Here is an 18,630-nt window from a genome sequence, read left to right on the forward strand (position 1 = left end):
TGGTGTATCACACTTCCTTTGCGGAAGTGGAAGCGCCACCGTCGACAGCGTCCTGCGCCGCCGCAATGGCCGCTCTCTGTTCAGCGGCGGCGCTACGCGTAAAACGTCTTGTCGACGCTGGAAACTCGGGGATTGGCTCAACCGTCCTCTTGCGTTTAAGTTTTCGGTTCTCCGTGAGAACACGCTGACGGTTGAGCTCTTTCCCCTCCGCAGTCCTCTTCCACTTATAATAATGGATGATGATTTCTCCCTGCAACATTATAAAAAAAAAAGCTTTGAGCATATCGTGCATGAAAAATATACGTACGATTATTTTTTTGGAGGAACGATCAACCGCGAAGCATGGATTTATCAACGTGTTTACTTCAAGAAGAAAACTTCTGTTCGACTTTCAAGGTCTTCCTAGAATCCAACGATCGAAAATAGTGGTAGATCTCGAAGCGATGATTACTCGAAAGAGCAGTGATAATAGAAATAATGATAATAAGCAAGAAAAAAGAAGAGGAAGAAACTGACGATGAAATTGAACTTACCCTGGTCTTCTCCGGCAAATATTGTTTTCTTAAAGAGGCAAAATCCTTGCCGTGTACTACATAACCTGCAGCGAACAGCTCCTGAAAAATATAACATAATATTATAGAATATGATCGTGATCTCTTTTCACCTGGTTAACACCTTAACCTACAACTACGGGCATAGCCCGCGTAGTACGCTGATCGGGCCAAATATAAACATTAGCGGCGGCGCCCTTTTAAATTTATAAATATTTGTGGAATATTGTATTTATACAGTATATATATAAAAAATATTATAAATATTATATATATTTATACAAAAATCAGTAATACAAGATGCGATACAATTCGAAACATTCCGGTCGGTAATATTTACGATTGGCCCGATCAGCGTATTACACAAGTCGAATCGAATGGCTCGAAGGCTGCGCGAGCATGTTTACGTTTTCGGCCTAAAAAATTCTCGAACGTTAAATCGTAGGTTAAGGAGTTAAATGTAGAAGCTACCGTTATTAGAATATATATCGCCGGGCCGAGAATTAGAATTTCGCGAATCTCAAGTTCAAGCAATCCCTCGAATAACATGTACGAGAAACTTTAACGCGACATATTAATTTTGACATAATTACTATGATTAACATAACCGCGCGGTGTCGTTGCAATGGTAATGGAAATCGTACAATATTTCATAAACAATAATAAGTATATCATAATTTTGCGTTTCGATAATAAGACCAACAACCGGGAAATTTTAGTATTATTGGCAAATTTTTATTACCATACATACATCGCGTACATCGTGAATATTTAAAAATGTTACATTCGATATGATTATACGTATAAAATAAATGATTAACGAAAAATGTATAATTTCATGGAAATTCTTAATAAAAATAAAAAAAATTGAAGAATTGAGCGCACACCTTTCAAAATGCAGCAACTTTTTAAAAAAAAAAATCAAAAACTCGTTTTTTTTCAACTTTTTATTGGGCCTATAACACGGAAATGAAAAAATTTTGAAATATAAAATCGTAGATAACTCGGTAACTTGTATGCATGCTGAAAAATCTATTGGAAATGTTACTTTTTCTTTCTTTTTGGTTATCCCAAATAATAGCAAAATTAATAACACCCGTTTCAGCAGACAGGGTCTAGTAGACTAGATGCTCTATCATCTGAAAAATATTCGAGTTGCTTAGTCCAGTTTTAAAGTATCCTCAATTTTGTGAGACTTCTACTCGTTCTTAACACTGGTCTTTTACTGAGCTCCGAGCATGACAGATTCTCTACAACAATTACAAGACTGAATTTTATTCAAACTCTTCGGCAATTTTATTATAATGAACGCTTGATTCAAGAAACTTTTTAACATTTTTTTTAAATTTTTAAAAATTTTCTTTTAATTTTAAAAAATCCTTTTTTCTATGAAGGGTATGCGATGAAAATGTAAAGCCATTTTATTTTCTGTCGATTATCCTTTATTAAATTTGTCATATATTGCGACAGGTATGAAAAAATAGAATTATGTACATCTTATCTTCATTCGATACATTCATTCGACACGTTCATTCATACAACTAGAATTCTTCTCATTTGAAGAAACAACTATCTACCGTGCCCAAATCAGGTATTTGTATTATTGTACATTACAACTTTTCTATTTCTCTATTCTATAAACTAATATCGAACGGAAAACGCATGGTAATCGAGATCGATGAAATACTTTGAAGTACATATAATTATTACCATTACGAATATTACTCCACGTTAAAAATTCTAACATGTCGGAAAACTACCTTATAGTATTACAAAATTTAATATATTTTACGTCAGGTTTCACACAGTTGAATGAGAACAACGTCCCACACAAATAAAAGAAAAAACATAATAACAATATACAGTGGCCTTAATTAAATAAAATATCGCCTACCGTCACTGTACATTAAAAATATATACAATATATATAATATAGTACACGAAGCTTGTCAATAAGCAGTCAGTGAGCAAGTATCGAAATTAATGACGCCGATAACGCTTGGAGATTAAAATTATTTCACCGGGATCTATTCAATATCAGTCTTCAACGGTCTACTCAGCAACGCCATGCAGATATTCATTCATTCCTAATCGAAACGAGTGATTAATCTCGTTCTTGAACAGGTGCCGAAAAGTATGGCCTCCGGAATGCGTTTGCGGCGGTTCAAATGGTGTAAGGACGGTGGTGTATCACACTTCCTTTGCGGAAGTGGAAGCGCCACCGTCGACAGCGTCCTGCGCCGCCGCAATGGCCGCTCTCTGTTCAGCGGCGGCGCTACGCGTAAAACGTCTTGTCGACGCTGGAAACTCGGGGATTGGCTCAACCGTCCTCTTGCGTTTAAGTTTTCGGTTCTCCGTGAGAACACGCTGACGGTTGAGCTCTTTCCCCTCCGCAGTCCTCTTCCACTTATAATAATGGATGATGATTTCTCCCTGCAACATTATAAAAAAAAAAGCTTTGAGCATATCGTGCATGAAAAATATACGTACGATTATTTTTTTGGAGGAACGATCAACCGCGAAGCATGGATTTATCAACGTGTTTACTTCAAGAAGAAAACTTCTGTTCGACTTTCAAGGTCTTCCTAGAATCGAACGATCGAAAATAGTGGTAGATCTCGAAGCGATGATTACTCGAAAGAGCAGAGATAATAGAAATAATGATAATAAGCAAGAAAAAAGAAAAGGAAAAAACTGACGATGAAATTGAACTTACCCTGGTCTTTTCCGGCAAATATTTTTTCCTCAAAGAGGCAAAATCCTTGCCGTGTTCTGCATAACCTGCAGCGAACAGCTCCTGAAAAATATAACATAATATTATAGAATATGATCGTGATCTCTTTTCACCTGGTTAACACCTTAACCTACAACTACGGGCATAGCCCGCGTAGTACGCTGATCGGGCCAAATATAAACATTAGCGGCGGCGCCCTTTTAAATTTATAAATATTTGTGGAATATTGTATTTATACAGTATATATATAAAAAATATTATAAATATTATATATATTTATACAAAAATCAGTAATACAAGATGCGATACAATTCGAAACATTCCGGTCGGTAATATTTACGATTGGCCCGATCAGCGTATTACACAAGTCGAATCGAATGGCTCGAAGGCTGCGCGAGCATGTTTACGTTTTCGGCCTAAAAAGTTCTCGAACGTTAAATCGTAGGTTAAGGAGTTAAATGTAGAAGCTACCGTTATTAGAATATATATCGCCGGGCCGAGAATTAGAATTTCGCGAATCTCAAGTTCAAGCAATCCCTCGAATAACATGTACGAGAAACTTTAACGCGACATATTAATTTTGACATAATTACTATGATTAACATAACCGCGCGGTGTCGTTGCAATGGTAATCGAAATCGGTATCGTTAAAACAGAAGAAAATAGAATATGATTATTGTTGTATCACTCACCCTGTCATTTGTGGACCATTTCGCCGTCAGCGTCTGCGGAGGCCCATGTTTTTTCATATGAGCCAATGCCGTAAGCGGCTTGTACCGATTTTGGTGCAGGCAGTCACTGAAGTATTGGTCCGCCATACCGGATGCAGAGTTTTCCAGTGCCTCGTTAAAACTGATACCCTTCTGGCACTGCGTTTCGCACAGCAGAAATCTTGCGTACCGAGTGTACAATGAGTACCAGAGGGGTACTTCGGCGGGTGGTTTCCAGATCGGTTCGTCCTGCTCGCCGTATTCTACGAGGGCCTCACTCTTATCCCGGCACTCAGGTATAACTGCTGCCCTTTCTTTATAAAATTCCACCGTGTTCTATTAAAAAAAAAATGACATTTTAATTAGTTCACTGTAGACGCGACGAAATTCCGATTTCTTGTGCACGGCAAAATCGTCGAGACTACCGCAAAACGCGACGCGCAGAAATAATTCAATTTAACGTTTTCCTTTTTTGTTCATTTTCACCGATAGACGATTAAGATGATTTTATTCAGAGAACACTGTCTTTTCTAACACTTGGCCAACCGAACTGGCAGATTATGATTAATGAAAAATTAAAAAAAGTATGAAGTATATAATATATAAAGTAAATATAATAATATATGAAGTATAAGTTTGCTTTATAATTTTTGTTTTTTAATCGAACGAAATATTTTAATTTTACGAACATTTCTGAGGTTTCTAGCGCGGCCGTGGAAGCATTAAGAAAGAAATACAGCGGCGAATAAATACGAACCTTTTTCGGCGACTTTTTCGACGAATTCCTCCGGTTCTTCCTGTTACCCATCTCACAGAACTACGCGCACTTCTTTCGATTTCAAACTCGTTCCGTCAAAGACAAGACTGTTTATGATTACGCGCACTTCTTTCGATTTCAAACTCTCTCCGTCGAAGATAAGACTGTTTATGATTACGCGCACTTCTTTCGATTTCAAACTCGCTCTGTCGAAGACAAGACTGTTTATGATTACGCGCACTTCTTTCGATTTCAAACCCTATCCGTCGAAGACAAGACTCTTTATGATTAAGATAATCGTCGCGCCAGCTTATATATGCTTACCATCCCTCAGGTATTCGAAAATGCACGTGGTCCACCCTCACCCCCTCCACGTATCCTATATTTTTGCCAATAGCAAAGGATCTTTATGGAAGGAGGTACGCGTCCTCTTTATCCTTGCCTGCAATAAAGGATCATTATGGAGGGGGGCACACGAATTTCGATTTTCCGAAGCCGCCGCTCCTGCTGGCGCAGGTAAATTTCTATTAATTACCCCGGGCCGGCTGTAATGGAATGCGACGCTAATCGTACCATCGGGGAAAACACGCAGAAACGCGTCCGTCGCATACTGCAGATTGATGGACGAGTTTTCTTTTTTCTTTAAACAATTGTTTTAAACAATTTGTTAATACATGCACACGGTTATTGAAACATATAGGTAAGCTTTGGAAAAAAAGAGCGATCGGAATAGAAGAAAACAGATTCAGCTATCGAGGATTAATTGATTCGAATAATTATATTATTATATAATATTATATATACGAGCCGTTTATTTTTAAAGTGGCTTAAGTCACTTTACCGTAATGAAAAGTGTTTATACGAAATTATTTATACTGAGAAAAATATCAGTATCCTGAGATAACAAATACAAGAAAATCTTCTCGAAAGTTAGCATCCATATTTTGAAAAAAATAATGAAAGTAACGGTAGTTGTAAATAAAACTTAGTATGATCTTTTTATCTGTAAACAATTTAGAGCGATATCGAAATTCAGAATCCTAATATTTGGGAGATGGATGTGTTTAGCTCTTAACAGTATCGCAAATATGTTTAATTGGAAAACGGTGCAAGTCCAGCTTAGATTGAAATTATTTTTAATCGTATGGTAAAATTTAATTCCGACTGCTGTTATGCTGAAACAAATGTGATGGTTTAACATCGTGTCCGAAATGTGTAGGGTGTTTTTATCTATCTATCTATCTATCTTTGATATTGGTAATCGGTTATTGTACAATATTTCATAAACAATAATAAGTATATCATAATTTTGCGTTTCGATAATAAGACCAACAACCGGGAAATTTTTGTATTATTGGCAAATTTTTATTACCATACATACATCGCGTACATCGTGAATATTTAAAAATGTTACATTCGATATGATTATACGTATAAAATAAATGATTAACGAAAAATGTATAATTTCATGGAAATTCTTAATAAAAATAAAAAAAATTGAAGAATTGAGCGCACACCTTTCAAAATGCAGCAACTTTTTAAAAAAAAAAATCAAAAACTCGTTTTTTTTTCAACTTTTTATTGGGCCTATAACACGGAAATGAAAAAATTTTGAAATATAAAATCGTAGATAACTCGGTAACTTGTATGCATGCTGAAAAATCTATTGGAAATGTTACTTTTTCTTTCTTTTTGGTTATCCCAAATAATAGCAAAATTAATAACACCCGTTTCAGCAGACAGGGTCTAGTAGACTAGATGCTCTATCATCTGAAAAATATTCGAGTTGCTTAGTCCAGTTTTAAAGTATCCTCAATTTTGTGAGACTTCTACTCGTTCTTAACACTGGTCTTTTACTGAGCTCCGAGCATGACAGATTCTCTACAACAATTACAAGACTGAATTTTATTCAAACTCTTCGGCAATTTTATTATAATGAACGCTTGATTCAAGAAACTTTTTAACATTTTTTTTAAATTTTTAAAAATTTTCTTTTAATTTTAAAAAATCCTTTTTTCTATGAAGGGTATGCGATGAAAATGTAAAGCCATTTTATTTTCTGTCGATTATCCTTTATTAAATTTGTCATATATTGCGACAGGTATGAAAAAATAGAATTATGTACATCTTATCTTCATTCGATACATTCATTCGACACGTTCATTCATACAACTAGAATTCTTCTCATTTGAAGAAACAACTATCTACCGTGCCCAAATCAGGTATTTGTATTATTGTACATTACAACTTTTCTATTTCTCTATTCTATAAACTAATATCGAACGGAAAACGCATGGTAATCGAGATCGATGAAATACTTTGAAGTACATATAATTATTACCATTACGAATATTACTCCACGTTAAAAATTCTAACATGTCGGAAAACTACCTTATAGTATTACAAAATTTAATATATTTTACGTCAGGTTTCACACAGTTGAATGAGAACAACGTCCCACACAAATAAAAGAAAAAACATAATAACAATATACAGTGGCCTTAATTAAATAAAATATCGCCTACCGTCACTGTACATTAAAAATATATACAATATATATAATATAGTACACGAAGCTTGTCAATAAGCAGTCAGTGAGCAAGTATCGAAATTAATGACGCCGATAACGCTTGGAGATTAAAATTATTTCACCGGGATCTATTCAATATCAGTCTTCAACGGTCTACTCAGCAACGCCATGCAGATATTCATTCATTCCTAATCGAAACGAGTGATTAATCTCGTTCTTGAACAGGTTCCGAAAAGTATGGCCTCCGGAATGCGTTTGCGGCGGTTCAAATGGTGTAAGGACGGTGGTGTATCACACTTCCTTTGCGGAAGTGGAAGCGCCACCGTCGACAGCGTCCTGCGCCGCCGCAATGGCCGCTCTCTGTTCAGCGGCGGCGCTACGCGTAAAACGTCTTGTCGACGCTGGAAACTCGGGGATTGGCTCAACCGTCCTCTTGCGTTTAAGTTTTCGGTTCTCCGTGAGAACACGCTGACGGTTGAGCTCTTTCCCCTCCGCAGTCCTCTTCCACTTATAATAATGGATGATGATTTCTCCCTGCAACATTATAAAAAAAAAAGCTTTGAGCATATCGTGCATGAAAAATATACGTACGATTATTTTTTTGGAGGAACGATCAACCGCGAAGCATGGATTTATCAACGTGTTTACTTCAAGAAGAAAACTTCTGTTCGACTTTCAAGGTCTTCCTAGAATCCAACGATCGAAAATAGTGGTAGATCTCGAAGCGATGATTACTCGAAAGAGCAGTGATAATAGAAATAATGATAATAAGCAAGAAAAAAGAAGAGGAAGAAACTGACGATGAAATTGAACTTACCCTGGTCTTCTCCGGCAAATATTGTTTTCTTAAAGAGGCAAAATCCTTGCCGTGTACTACATAACCTGCAGCGAACAGCTCCTGAAAAATATAACATAATATTATAGAATATGATCGTGATCTCTTTTCACCTGGTTAACACCTTAACCTACAACTACGGGCATAGCCCGCGTAGTACGCTGATCGGGCCAAATATAAACATTAGCGGCGGCGCCCTTTTAAATTTATAAATATTTGTGGAATATTGTATTTATACAGTATATATATAAAAAATATTATAAATATTATATATATTTATACAAAAATCAGTAATACAAGATGCGATACAATTCGAAACATTCCGGTCGGTAATATTTACGATTGGCCCGATCAGCGTATTACACAAGTCGAATCGAATGGCTCGAAGGCTGCGCGAGCATGTTTACGTTTTCGGCCTAAAAAATTCTCGAACGTTAAATCGTAGGTTAAGGAGTTAAATGTAGAAGCTACCGTTATTAGAATATATATCGCCGGGCCGAGAATTAGAATTTCGCGAATCTCAAGTTCAAGCAATCCCTCGAATAACATGTACGAGAAACTTTAACGCGACATATTAATTTTGACATAATTACTATGATTAACATAACCGCGCGGTGTCGTTGCAATGGTAATGGAAATCGTACAATATTTCATAAACAATAATAAGTATATCATAATTTTGCGTTTCGATAATAAGACCAACAACCGGGAAATTTTAGTATTATTGGCAAATTTTTATTACCATACATACATCGCGTACATCGTGAATATTTAAAAATGTTACATTCGATATGATTATACGTATAAAATAAATGATTAACGAAAAATGTATAATTTCATGGAAATTCTTAATAAAAATAAAAAAAATTGAAGAATTGAGCGCACACCTTTCAAAATGCAGCAACTTTTTAAAAAAAAAAATCAAAAACTCGTTTTTTTTCAACTTTTTATTGGGCCTATAACACGGAAATGAAAAAATTTTGAAATATAAAATCGTAGATAACTCGGTAACTTGTATGCATGCTGAAAAATCTATTGGAAATGTTACTTTTTCTTTCTTTTTGGTTATCCCAAATAATAGCAAAATTAATAACACCCGTTTCAGCAGACAGGGTCTAGTAGACTAGATGCTCTATCATCTGAAAAATATTCGAGTTGCTTAGTCCAGTTTTAAAGTATCCTCAATTTTGTGAGACTTCTACTCGTTCTTAACACTGGTCTTTTACTGAGCTCCGAGCATGACAGATTCTCTACAACAATTACAAGACTGAATTTTATTCAAACTCTTCGGCAATTTTATTATAATGAACGCTTGATTCAAGAAACTTTTTAACATTTTTTTTAAATTTTTAAAAATTTTCTTTTAATTTTAAAAAATCCTTTTTTCTATGAAGGGTATGCGATGAAAATGTAAAGCCATTTTATTTTCTGTCGATTATCCTTTATTAAATTTGTCATATATTGCGACAGGTATGAAAAAATAGAATTATGTACATCTTATCTTCATTCGATACATTCATTCGACACGTTCATTCATACAACTAGAATTCTTCTCATTTGAAGAAACAACTATCTACCGTGCCCAAATCAGGTATTTGTATTATTGTACATTACAACTTTTCTATTTCTCTATTCTATAAACTAATATCGAACGGAAAACGCATGGTAATCGAGATCGATGAAATACTTTGAAGTACATATAATTATTACCATTACGAATATTACTCCACGTTAAAAATTCTAACATGTCGGAAAACTACCTTATAGTATTACAAAATTTAATATATTTTACGTCAGGTTTCACACAGTTGAATGAGAACAACGTCCCACACAAATAAAAGAAAAAACATAATAACAATATACAGTGGCCTTAATTAAATAAAATATCGCCTACCGTCACTGTACATTAAAAATATATACAATATATATAATATAGTACACGAAGCTTGTCAATAAGCAGTCAGTGAGCAAGTATCGAAATTAATGACGCCGATAACGCTTGGAGATTAAAATTATTTCACCGGGATCTATTCAATATCAGTCTTCAACGGTCTACTCAGCAACGCCATGCAGATATTCATTCATTCCTAATCGAAACGAGTGATTAATCTCGTTCTTGAACAGGTGCCGAAAAGTATGGCCTCCGGAATGCGTTTGCGGCGGTTCAAATGGTGTAAGGACGGTGGTGTATCACACTTCCTTTGCGGAAGTGGAAGCGCCACCGTCGACAGCGTCCTGCGCCGCCGCAATGGCCGCTCTCTGTTCAGCGGCGGCGCTACGCGTAAAACGTCTTGTCGACGCTGGAAACTCGGGGATTGGCTCAACCGTCCTCTTGCGTTTAAGTTTTCGGTTCTCCGTGAGAACACGCTGACGGTTGAGCTCTTTCCCCTCCGCAGTCCTCTTCCACTTATAATAATGGATGATGATTTCTCCCTGCAACATTATAAAAAAAAAAGCTTTGAGCATATCGTGCATGAAAAATATACGTACGATTATTTTTTTGGAGGAACGATCAACCGCGAAGCATGGATTTATCAACGTGTTTACTTCAAGAAGAAAACTTCTGTTCGACTTTCAAGGTCTTCCTAGAATCCAACGATCGAAAATAGTGGTAGATCTCGAAGCGATGATTACTCGAAAGAGCAGTGATAATAGAAATAATGATAATAAGCAAGAAAAAAGAAGAGGAAGAAACTGACGATGAAATTGAACTTACCCTGGTCTTCTCCGGCAAATATTGTTTTCTTAAAGAGGCAAAATCCTTGCCGTGTACTACATAACCTGCAGCGAACAGCTCCTGAAAAATATAACATAATATTATAGAATATGATCGTGATCTCTTTTCACCTGGTTAACACCTTAACCTACAACTACGGGCATAGCCCGCGTAGTACGCTGATCGGGCCAAATATAAACATTAGCGGCGGCGCCCTTTTAAATTTATAAATATTTGTGGAATATTGTATTTATACAGTATATATATAAAAAATATTATAAATATTATATATATTTATACAAAAATCAGTAATACAAGATGCGATACAATTCGAAACATTCCGGTCGGTAATATTTACGATTGGCCCGATCAGCGTATTACACAAGTCGAATCGAATGGCTCGAAGGCTGCGCGAGCATGTTTACGTTTTCGGCCTAAAAAATTCTCGAACGTTAAATCGTAGGTTAAGGAGTTAAATGTAGAAGCTACCGTTATTAGAATATATATCGCCGGGCCGAGAATTAGAATTTCGCGAATCTCAAGTTCAAGCAATCCCTCGAATAACATGTACGAGAAACTTTAACGCGACATATTAATTTTGACATAATTACTATGATTAACATAACCGCGCGGTGTCGTTGCAATGGTAATGGAAATCGTACAATATTTCATAAACAATAATAAGTATATCATAATTTTGCGTTTCGATAATAAGACCAACAACCGGGAAATTTTAGTATTATTGGCAAATTTTTATTACCATACATACATCGCGTACATCGTGAATATTTAAAAATGTTACATTCGATATGATTATACGTATAAAATAAATGATTAACGAAAAATGTATAATTTCATGGAAATTCTTAATAAAAATAAAAAAAATTGAAGAATTGAGCGCACACCTTTCAAAATGCAGCAACTTTTTAAAAAAAAAAATCAAAAACTCGTTTTTTTTCAACTTTTTATTGGGCCTATAACACGGAAATGAAAAAATTTTGAAATATAAAATCGTAGATAACTCGGTAACTTGTATGCATGCTGAAAAATCTATTGGAAATGTTACTTTTTCTTTCTTTTTGGTTATCCCAAATAATAGCAAAATTAATAACACCCGTTTCAGCAGACAGGGTCTAGTAGACTAGATGCTCTATCATCTGAAAAATATTCGAGTTGCTTAGTCCAGTTTTAAAGTATCCTCAATTTTGTGAGACTTCTACTCGTTCTTAACACTGGTCTTTTACTGAGCTCCGAGCATGACAGATTCTCTACAACAATTACAAGACTGAATTTTATTCAAACTCTTCGGCAATTTTATTATAATGAACGCTTGATTCAAGAAACTTTTTAACATTTTTTTTAAATTTTTAAAAATTTTCTTTTAATTTTAAAAAATCCTTTTTTCTATGAAGGGTATGCGATGAAAATGTAAAGCCATTTTATTTTCTGTCGATTATCCTTTATTAAATTTGTCATATATTGCGACAGGTATGAAAAAATAGAATTATGTACATCTTATCTTCATTCGATACATTCATTCGACACGTTCATTCATACAACTAGAATTCTTCTCATTTGAAGAAACAACTATCTACCGTGCCCAAATCAGGTATTTGTATTATTGTACATTACAACTTTTCTATTTCTCTATTCTATAAACTAATATCGAACGGAAAACGCATGGTAATCGAGATCGATGAAATACTTTGAAGTACATATAATTATTACCATTACGAATATTACTCCACGTTAAAAATTCTAACATGTCGGAAAACTACCTTATAGTATTACAAAATTTAATATATTTTACGTCAGGTTTCACACAGTTGAATGAGAACAACGTCCCACACAAATAAAAGAAAAAACATAATAACAATATACAGTGGCCTTAATTAAATAAAATATCGCCTACCGTCACTGTACATTAAAAATATATACAATATATATAATATAGTACACGAAGCTTGTCAATAAGCAGTCAGTGAGCAAGTATCGAAATTAATGACGCCGATAACGCTTGGAGATTAAAATTATTTCACCGGGATCTATTCAATATCAGTCTTCAACGGTCTACTCAGCAACGCCATGCAGATATTCATTCATTCCTAATCGAAACGAGTGATTAATCTCGTTCTTGAACAGGTGCCGAAAAGTATGGCCTCCGGAATGCGTTTGCGGCGGTTCAAATGGTGTAAGGACGGTGGTGTATCACACTTCCTTTGCGGAAGTGGAAGCGCCACCGTCGACAGCGTCCTGCGCCGCCGCAATGGCCGCTCTCTGTTCAGCGGCGGCGCTACGCGTAAAACGTCTTGTCGACGCTGGAAACTCGGGGATTGGCTCAACCGTCCTCTTGCGTTTAAGTTTTCGGTTCTCCGTGAGAACACGCTGACGGTTGAGCTCTTTCCCCTCCGCAGTCCTCTTCCACTTATAATAATGGATGATGATTTCTCCCTGCAACATTATAAAAAAAAAAGCTTTGAGCATATCGTGCATGAAAAATATACGTACGATTATTTTTTTGGAGGAACGATCAACCGCGAAGCATGGATTTATCAACGTGTTTACTTCAAGAAGAAAACTTCTGTTCGACTTTCAAGGTCTTCCTAGAATCGAACGATCGAAAATAGTGGTAGATCTCGAAGCGATGATTACTCGAAAGAGCAGAGATAATAGAAATAATGATAATAAGCAAGAAAAAAGAAAAGGAAAAAACTGACGATGAAATTGAACTTACCCTGGTCTTTTCCGGCAAATATTTTTTCCTCAAAGAGGCAAAATCCTTGCCGTGTTCTGCATAACCTGCAGCGAACAGCTCCTGAAAAATATAACATAATATTATAGAATATGATCGTGATCTCTTTTCACCTGGTTAACACCTTAACCTACAACTACGGGCATAGCCCGCGTAGTACGCTGATCGGGCCAAATATAAACATTAGCGGCGGCGCCCTTTTAAATTTATAAATATTTGTGGAATATTGTATTTATACAGTATATATATAAAAAATATTATAAATATTATATATATTTATACAAAAATCAGTAATACAAGATGCGATACAATTCGAAACATTCCGGTCGGTAATATTTACGATTGGCCCGATCAGCGTATTACACAAGTCGAATCGAATGGCTCGAAGGCTGCGCGAGCATGTTTACGTTTTCGGCCTAAAAAGTTCTCGAACGTTAAATCGTAGGTTAAGGAGTTAAATGTAGAAGCTACCGTTATTAGAATATATATCGCCGGGCCGAGAATTAGAATTTCGCGAATCTCAAGTTCAAGCAATCCCTCGAATAACATGTACGAGAAACTTTAACGCGACATATTAATTTTGACATAATTACTATGATTAACATAACCGCGCGGTGTCGTTGCAATGGTAATCGAAATCGGTATCGTTAAAACAGAAGAAAATAGAATATGATTATTGTTGTATCACTCACCCTGTCATTTGTGGACCATTTCGCCGTCAGCGTCTGCGGAGGCCCATGTTTTTTCATATGAGCCAATGCCGTAAGCGGCTTGTACCGATTTTGGTGCAGGCAGTCACTGAAGTATTGGTCCGCCATACCGGATGCAGAGTTTTCCAGTGCCTCGTTAAAACTGATACCCTTCTGGCACTGCGTTTCGCACAGCAGAAATCTTGCGTACCGAGTGTACAATGAGTACCAGAGGGGTACTTCGGCGGGTGGTTTCCAGATCGGTTCGTCCTGCTCGCCGTATTCTACGAGGGCCTCACTCTTATCCCGGCACTCAGGTATAACTGCTGCCCTTTCTTTATAAAATTCCACCGTGTTCTATTAAAAAAAAAATGACATTTTAATTAGTTCACTGTAGACGCGACGAAATTCCGATTTCTTGTGCACGGCAAAATCGTCGAGACTACCGCAAAACGCGACGCGCAGAAATAATTCAATTTAACGTTTTCCTTTTTTGTTCATTTTCACCGATAGACGATTAAGATGATTTTATTCAGAGAACACTGTCTTTTCTAACACTTGGCCAACCGAACTGGCAGATTATGATTAATGAAAAATTAAAAAAAGTATGAAGTATATAATATATAAAGTAAATATAATAATATATGAAGTATAAGTTTGCTTTATAATTTTTGTTTTTTAATCGAACGAAATATTTTAATTTTACGAACATTTCTGAGGTTTCTAGCGCGGCCGTGGAAGCATTAAGAAAGAAATACAGCGGCGAATAAATACGAACCTTTTTCGGCGACTTTTTCGACGAATTCCTCCGGTTCTTCCTGTTACCCATCTCACAGAACTACGCGCACTTCTTTCGATTTCAAACTCGTTCCGTCAAAGACAAGACTGTTTATGATTACGCGCACTTCTTTCGATTTCAAACTCTCTCCGTCGAAGATAAGACTGTTTATGATTACGCGCACTTCTTTCGATTTCAAACTCGCTCTGTCGAAGACAAGACTGTTTATGATTACGCGCACTTCTTTCGATTTCAAACCCTATCCGTCGAAGACAAGACTCTTTATGATTAAGATAATCGTCGCGCCAGCTTATATATGCTTACCATCCCTCAGGTATTCGAAAATGCACGTGGTCCACCCTCACCCCCTCCACGTATCCTATATTTTTGCCAATAGCAAAGGATCTTTATGGAAGGAGGTACGCGTCCTCTTTATCCTTGCCTGCAATAAAGGATCATTATGGAGGGGGGCACACGAATTTCGATTTTCCGAAGCCGCCGCTCCTGCTGGCGCAGGTAAATTTCTATTAATTACCCCGGGCCGGCTGTAATGGAATGCGACGCTAATCGTACCATCGGGGAAAACACGCAGAAACGCGTCCGTCGCATACTGCAGATTGATGGACGAGTTTTCTTTTTTCTTTAAACAATTGTTTTAAACAATTTGTTAATACATGCACACGGTTATTGAAACATATAGGTAAGCTTTGGAAAAAAAGAGCGATCGGAATAGAAGAAAACAGATTCAGCTATCGAGGATTAATTGATTCGAATAATTATATTATTATATAATATTATATATACGAGCCGTTTATTTTTAAAGTGGCTTAAGTCACTTTACCGTAATGAAAAGTGTTTATACGAAATTATTTATACTGAGAAAAATATCAGTATCCTGAGATAACAAATACAAGAAAATCTTCTCGAAAGTTAGCATCCATATTTTGAAAAAAATAATGAAAGTAACGGTAGTTGTAAATAAAACTTAGTATGATCTTTTTATCTGTAAACAATTTAGAGCGATATCGAAATTCAGAATCCTAATATTTGGGAGATGGATGTGTTTAGCTCTTAACAGTATCGCAAATATGTTTAATTGGAAAACGGTGCAAGTCCAGCTTAGATTGAAATTATTTTTAATCGTATGGTAAAATTTAATTCCGACTGCTGTTATGCTGAAACAAATGTGATGGTTTAACATCGTGTCCGAAATGTGTAGGGTGTTTTTATCTATCTATCTATCTATCTTTGATATTGGTAATCGGTTATTGTACAATATTTCATAAACAATAATAAGTATATCATAATTTTGCGTTTCGATAATAAGACCAACAACCGGGAAATTTTTGTATTATTGGCAAATTTTTATTACCATACATACATCGCGTACATCGTGAATATTTAAAAATGTTACATTCGATATGATTATACGTATAAAATAAATGATTAACGAAAAATGTATAATTTCATGGAAATTCTTAATAAAAATAAAAAAAATTGAAGAATTGAGCGCACACCTTTCAAAATGCAGCAACTTTTTAAAAAAAAAAATCAAAAACTCGTTTTTTTTTCAACTTTTTATTGGGCCTATAACACGGAAATGAAAAAATTTTGAAATATAAAATCGTAGATAACTCGGTAACTTGTATGCATGCTGAAAAATCTATTGGAAATGTTACTTTTTCTTTCTTTTTGGTTATCCCAAATAATAGCAAAATTAATAACACCCGTTTCAGCAGACAGGGTCTAGTAGACTAGATGCTCTATCATCTGAAAAATATTCGAGTTGCTTAGTCCAGTTTTAAAGTATCCTCAATTTTGTGAGACTTCTACTCGTTCTTAACACTGGTCTTTTACTGAGCTCCGAGCATGACAGATTCTCTACAACAATTACAAGACTGAATTTTATTCAAACTCTTCGGCAATTTTATTATAATGAACGCTTGATTCAAGAAACTTTTTAACATTTTTTTTAAATTTTTAAAAATTTTCTTTTAATTTTAAAAAATCCTTTTTTCTATGAAGGGTATGCGATGAAAATGTAAAGCCATTTTATTTTCTGTCGATTATCCTTTATTAAATTTGTCATATATTGCGACAGGTATGAAAAAATAGAATTATGTACATCTTATCTTCATTCGATACATTCATTCGACACGTTCATTCATACAACTAGAATTCTTCTCATTTGAAGAAACAACTATCTACCGTGCCCAAATCAGGTATTTGTATTATTGTACATTACAACTTTTCTATTTCTCTATTCTATAAACTAATATCGAACGGAAAACGCATGGTAATCGAGATCGATGAAATACTTTGAAGTACATATAATTATTACCATTACGAATATTACTCCACGTTAAAAATTCTAACATGTCGGAAAACTACCTTATAGTATTACAAAATTTAATATATTTTACGTCAGGTTTCACACAGTTGAATGAGAACAACGTCCCACACAAATAAAAGAAAAAACATAATAACAATATACAGTGGCCTTAATTAAATAAAATATCGCCTACCGTCACTGTACATTAAAAATATATACAATATATATAATATAGTACACGAAGCTTGTCAATAAGCAGTCAGTGAGCAAGTATCGAAATTAATGACGCCGATAACGCTTGGAGATTAAAATTATTTCACCGGGATCTATTCAATATCAGTCTTCAACGGTCTACTCAGCAACGCCATGCAGATATTCATTCATTCCTAATCGAAACGAGTGATTAATCTCGTTCTTGAACAGGTTCCGAAAAGTATGGCCTCCGGAATGCGTTTGCGGCGGTTCAAATGGTGTAAGGACGGTGGTGTATCACACTTCCTTTGCGGAAGTGGAAGCGCCACCGTCGACAGCGTCCTGCGCCGCCGCAATGGCCGCTCTCTGTTCAGCGGCGGCGCTACGCGTAAAACGTCTTGTCGACGCTGGAAACTCGGGGATTGGCTCAACCGTCCTCTTGCGTTTAAGTTTTCGGTTCTCCGTGAGAACACGCTGACGGTTGAGCTCTTTCCCCTCCGCAGTCCTCTTCCACTTATAATAATGGATGATGATTTCTCCCTGCAACATTATAAAAAAAAAAGCTTTGAGCATATCGTGCATGAAAAATATACGTACGATTATTTTTTTGGAGGAACGATCAACCGCGAAGCATGGATTTATCAACGTGTTTACTTCAAGAAGAAAACTTCTGTTCGACTTTCAAGGTCTTCCTAGAATCCAACGATCGAAAATAGTGGTAGATCTCGAAGCGATGATTACTCGAAAGAGCAGTGATAATAGAAATAATGATAATAAGCAAGAAAAAAGAAGAGGAAGAAACTGACGATGAAATTGAACTTACCCTGGTCTTCTCCGGCAAATATTGTTTTCTTAAAGAGGCAAAATCCTTGCCGTGTACTACATAACCTGCAGCGAACAGCTCCTGAAAAATATAACATAATATTATAGAATATGATCGTGATCTCTTTTCACCTGGTTAACACCTTAACCTACAACTACGGGCATAGCCCGCGTAGTACGCTGATCGGGCCAAATATAAACATTAGCGGCGGCGCCCTTTTAAATTTATAAA

At 35.8% G+C, this 18,630-nt stretch overlaps 2 protein-coding genes across 2 annotated transcripts; both read right to left on the reverse strand.

The window, feature by feature from the left end:
* Positions 1–7: 7 nt before the first annotated feature.
* On the reverse strand, positions 8–5,009 carry LOC143262222 (uncharacterized). Its single transcript, XM_076528097.1, has 5 exons — positions 4,753–5,009; positions 3,978–4,331; positions 3,268–3,348; positions 534–614; positions 8–250 (listed from the first exon to the last, which is right to left on the reverse strand). The coding sequence occupies exons 1-5, from the start codon at positions 4,801–4,803 to the stop codon at positions 8–10; spliced, it is 810 nt and encodes a 269-aa protein (XP_076384212.1). The 5' UTR covers positions 4,804–5,009.
* A 2,564-nt stretch (positions 5,010–7,573) lies between these two features.
* On the reverse strand, positions 7,574–15,309 carry LOC143262223 (uncharacterized). Its single transcript, XM_076528098.1, has 6 exons — positions 15,053–15,309; positions 14,278–14,631; positions 13,568–13,648; positions 10,834–10,914; positions 8,100–8,180; positions 7,574–7,816 (listed from the first exon to the last, which is right to left on the reverse strand). Exons 1-6 carry the CDS (start codon positions 15,101–15,103, stop codon positions 7,574–7,576), a joined length of 891 nt encoding a protein of 296 aa, XP_076384213.1. The 5' UTR covers positions 15,104–15,309.
* Between the last annotated feature and the right edge of the window lie 3,321 nt (positions 15,310–18,630).

Source organism: Megalopta genalis, unplaced genomic scaffold, assembly GCF_051020955.1.
Source record: "Megalopta genalis isolate 19385.01 unplaced genomic scaffold, iyMegGena1_principal scaffold0100, whole genome shotgun sequence".
Taxonomy (NCBI): domain Eukaryota; kingdom Metazoa; phylum Arthropoda; class Insecta; order Hymenoptera; family Halictidae; genus Megalopta; species Megalopta genalis.

Coding starts and splice junctions, on each gene's coding strand:
- LOC143262222 (XM_076528097.1), bottom strand. CDS start 4,803: ATGGGTAACAGGAAGAACCGGAGGAATTCGTCGAAAAAGTCGCCGAAA. Junction 3,349..3,977: donor AATGGTCCACAAATGACAGG/GTGAGTGATACA, acceptor TATATTTTTCAG/GAGCTGTTCGCTGCAGGTTA. Junction 615..3,267: donor ATTTGCCGGAAAAGACCAGG/GTAAGTTCAATT, acceptor TATATTTTTCAG/GAGCTGTTCGCTGCAGGTTA.
- LOC143262223 (XM_076528098.1), bottom strand. CDS start 15,103: ATGGGTAACAGGAAGAACCGGAGGAATTCGTCGAAAAAGTCGCCGAAA. Junction 13,649..14,277: donor AATGGTCCACAAATGACAGG/GTGAGTGATACA, acceptor TATATTTTTCAG/GAGCTGTTCGCTGCAGGTTA. Junction 8,181..10,833: donor ATTTGCCGGAGAAGACCAGG/GTAAGTTCAATT, acceptor TATATTTTTCAG/GAGCTGTTCGCTGCAGGTTA.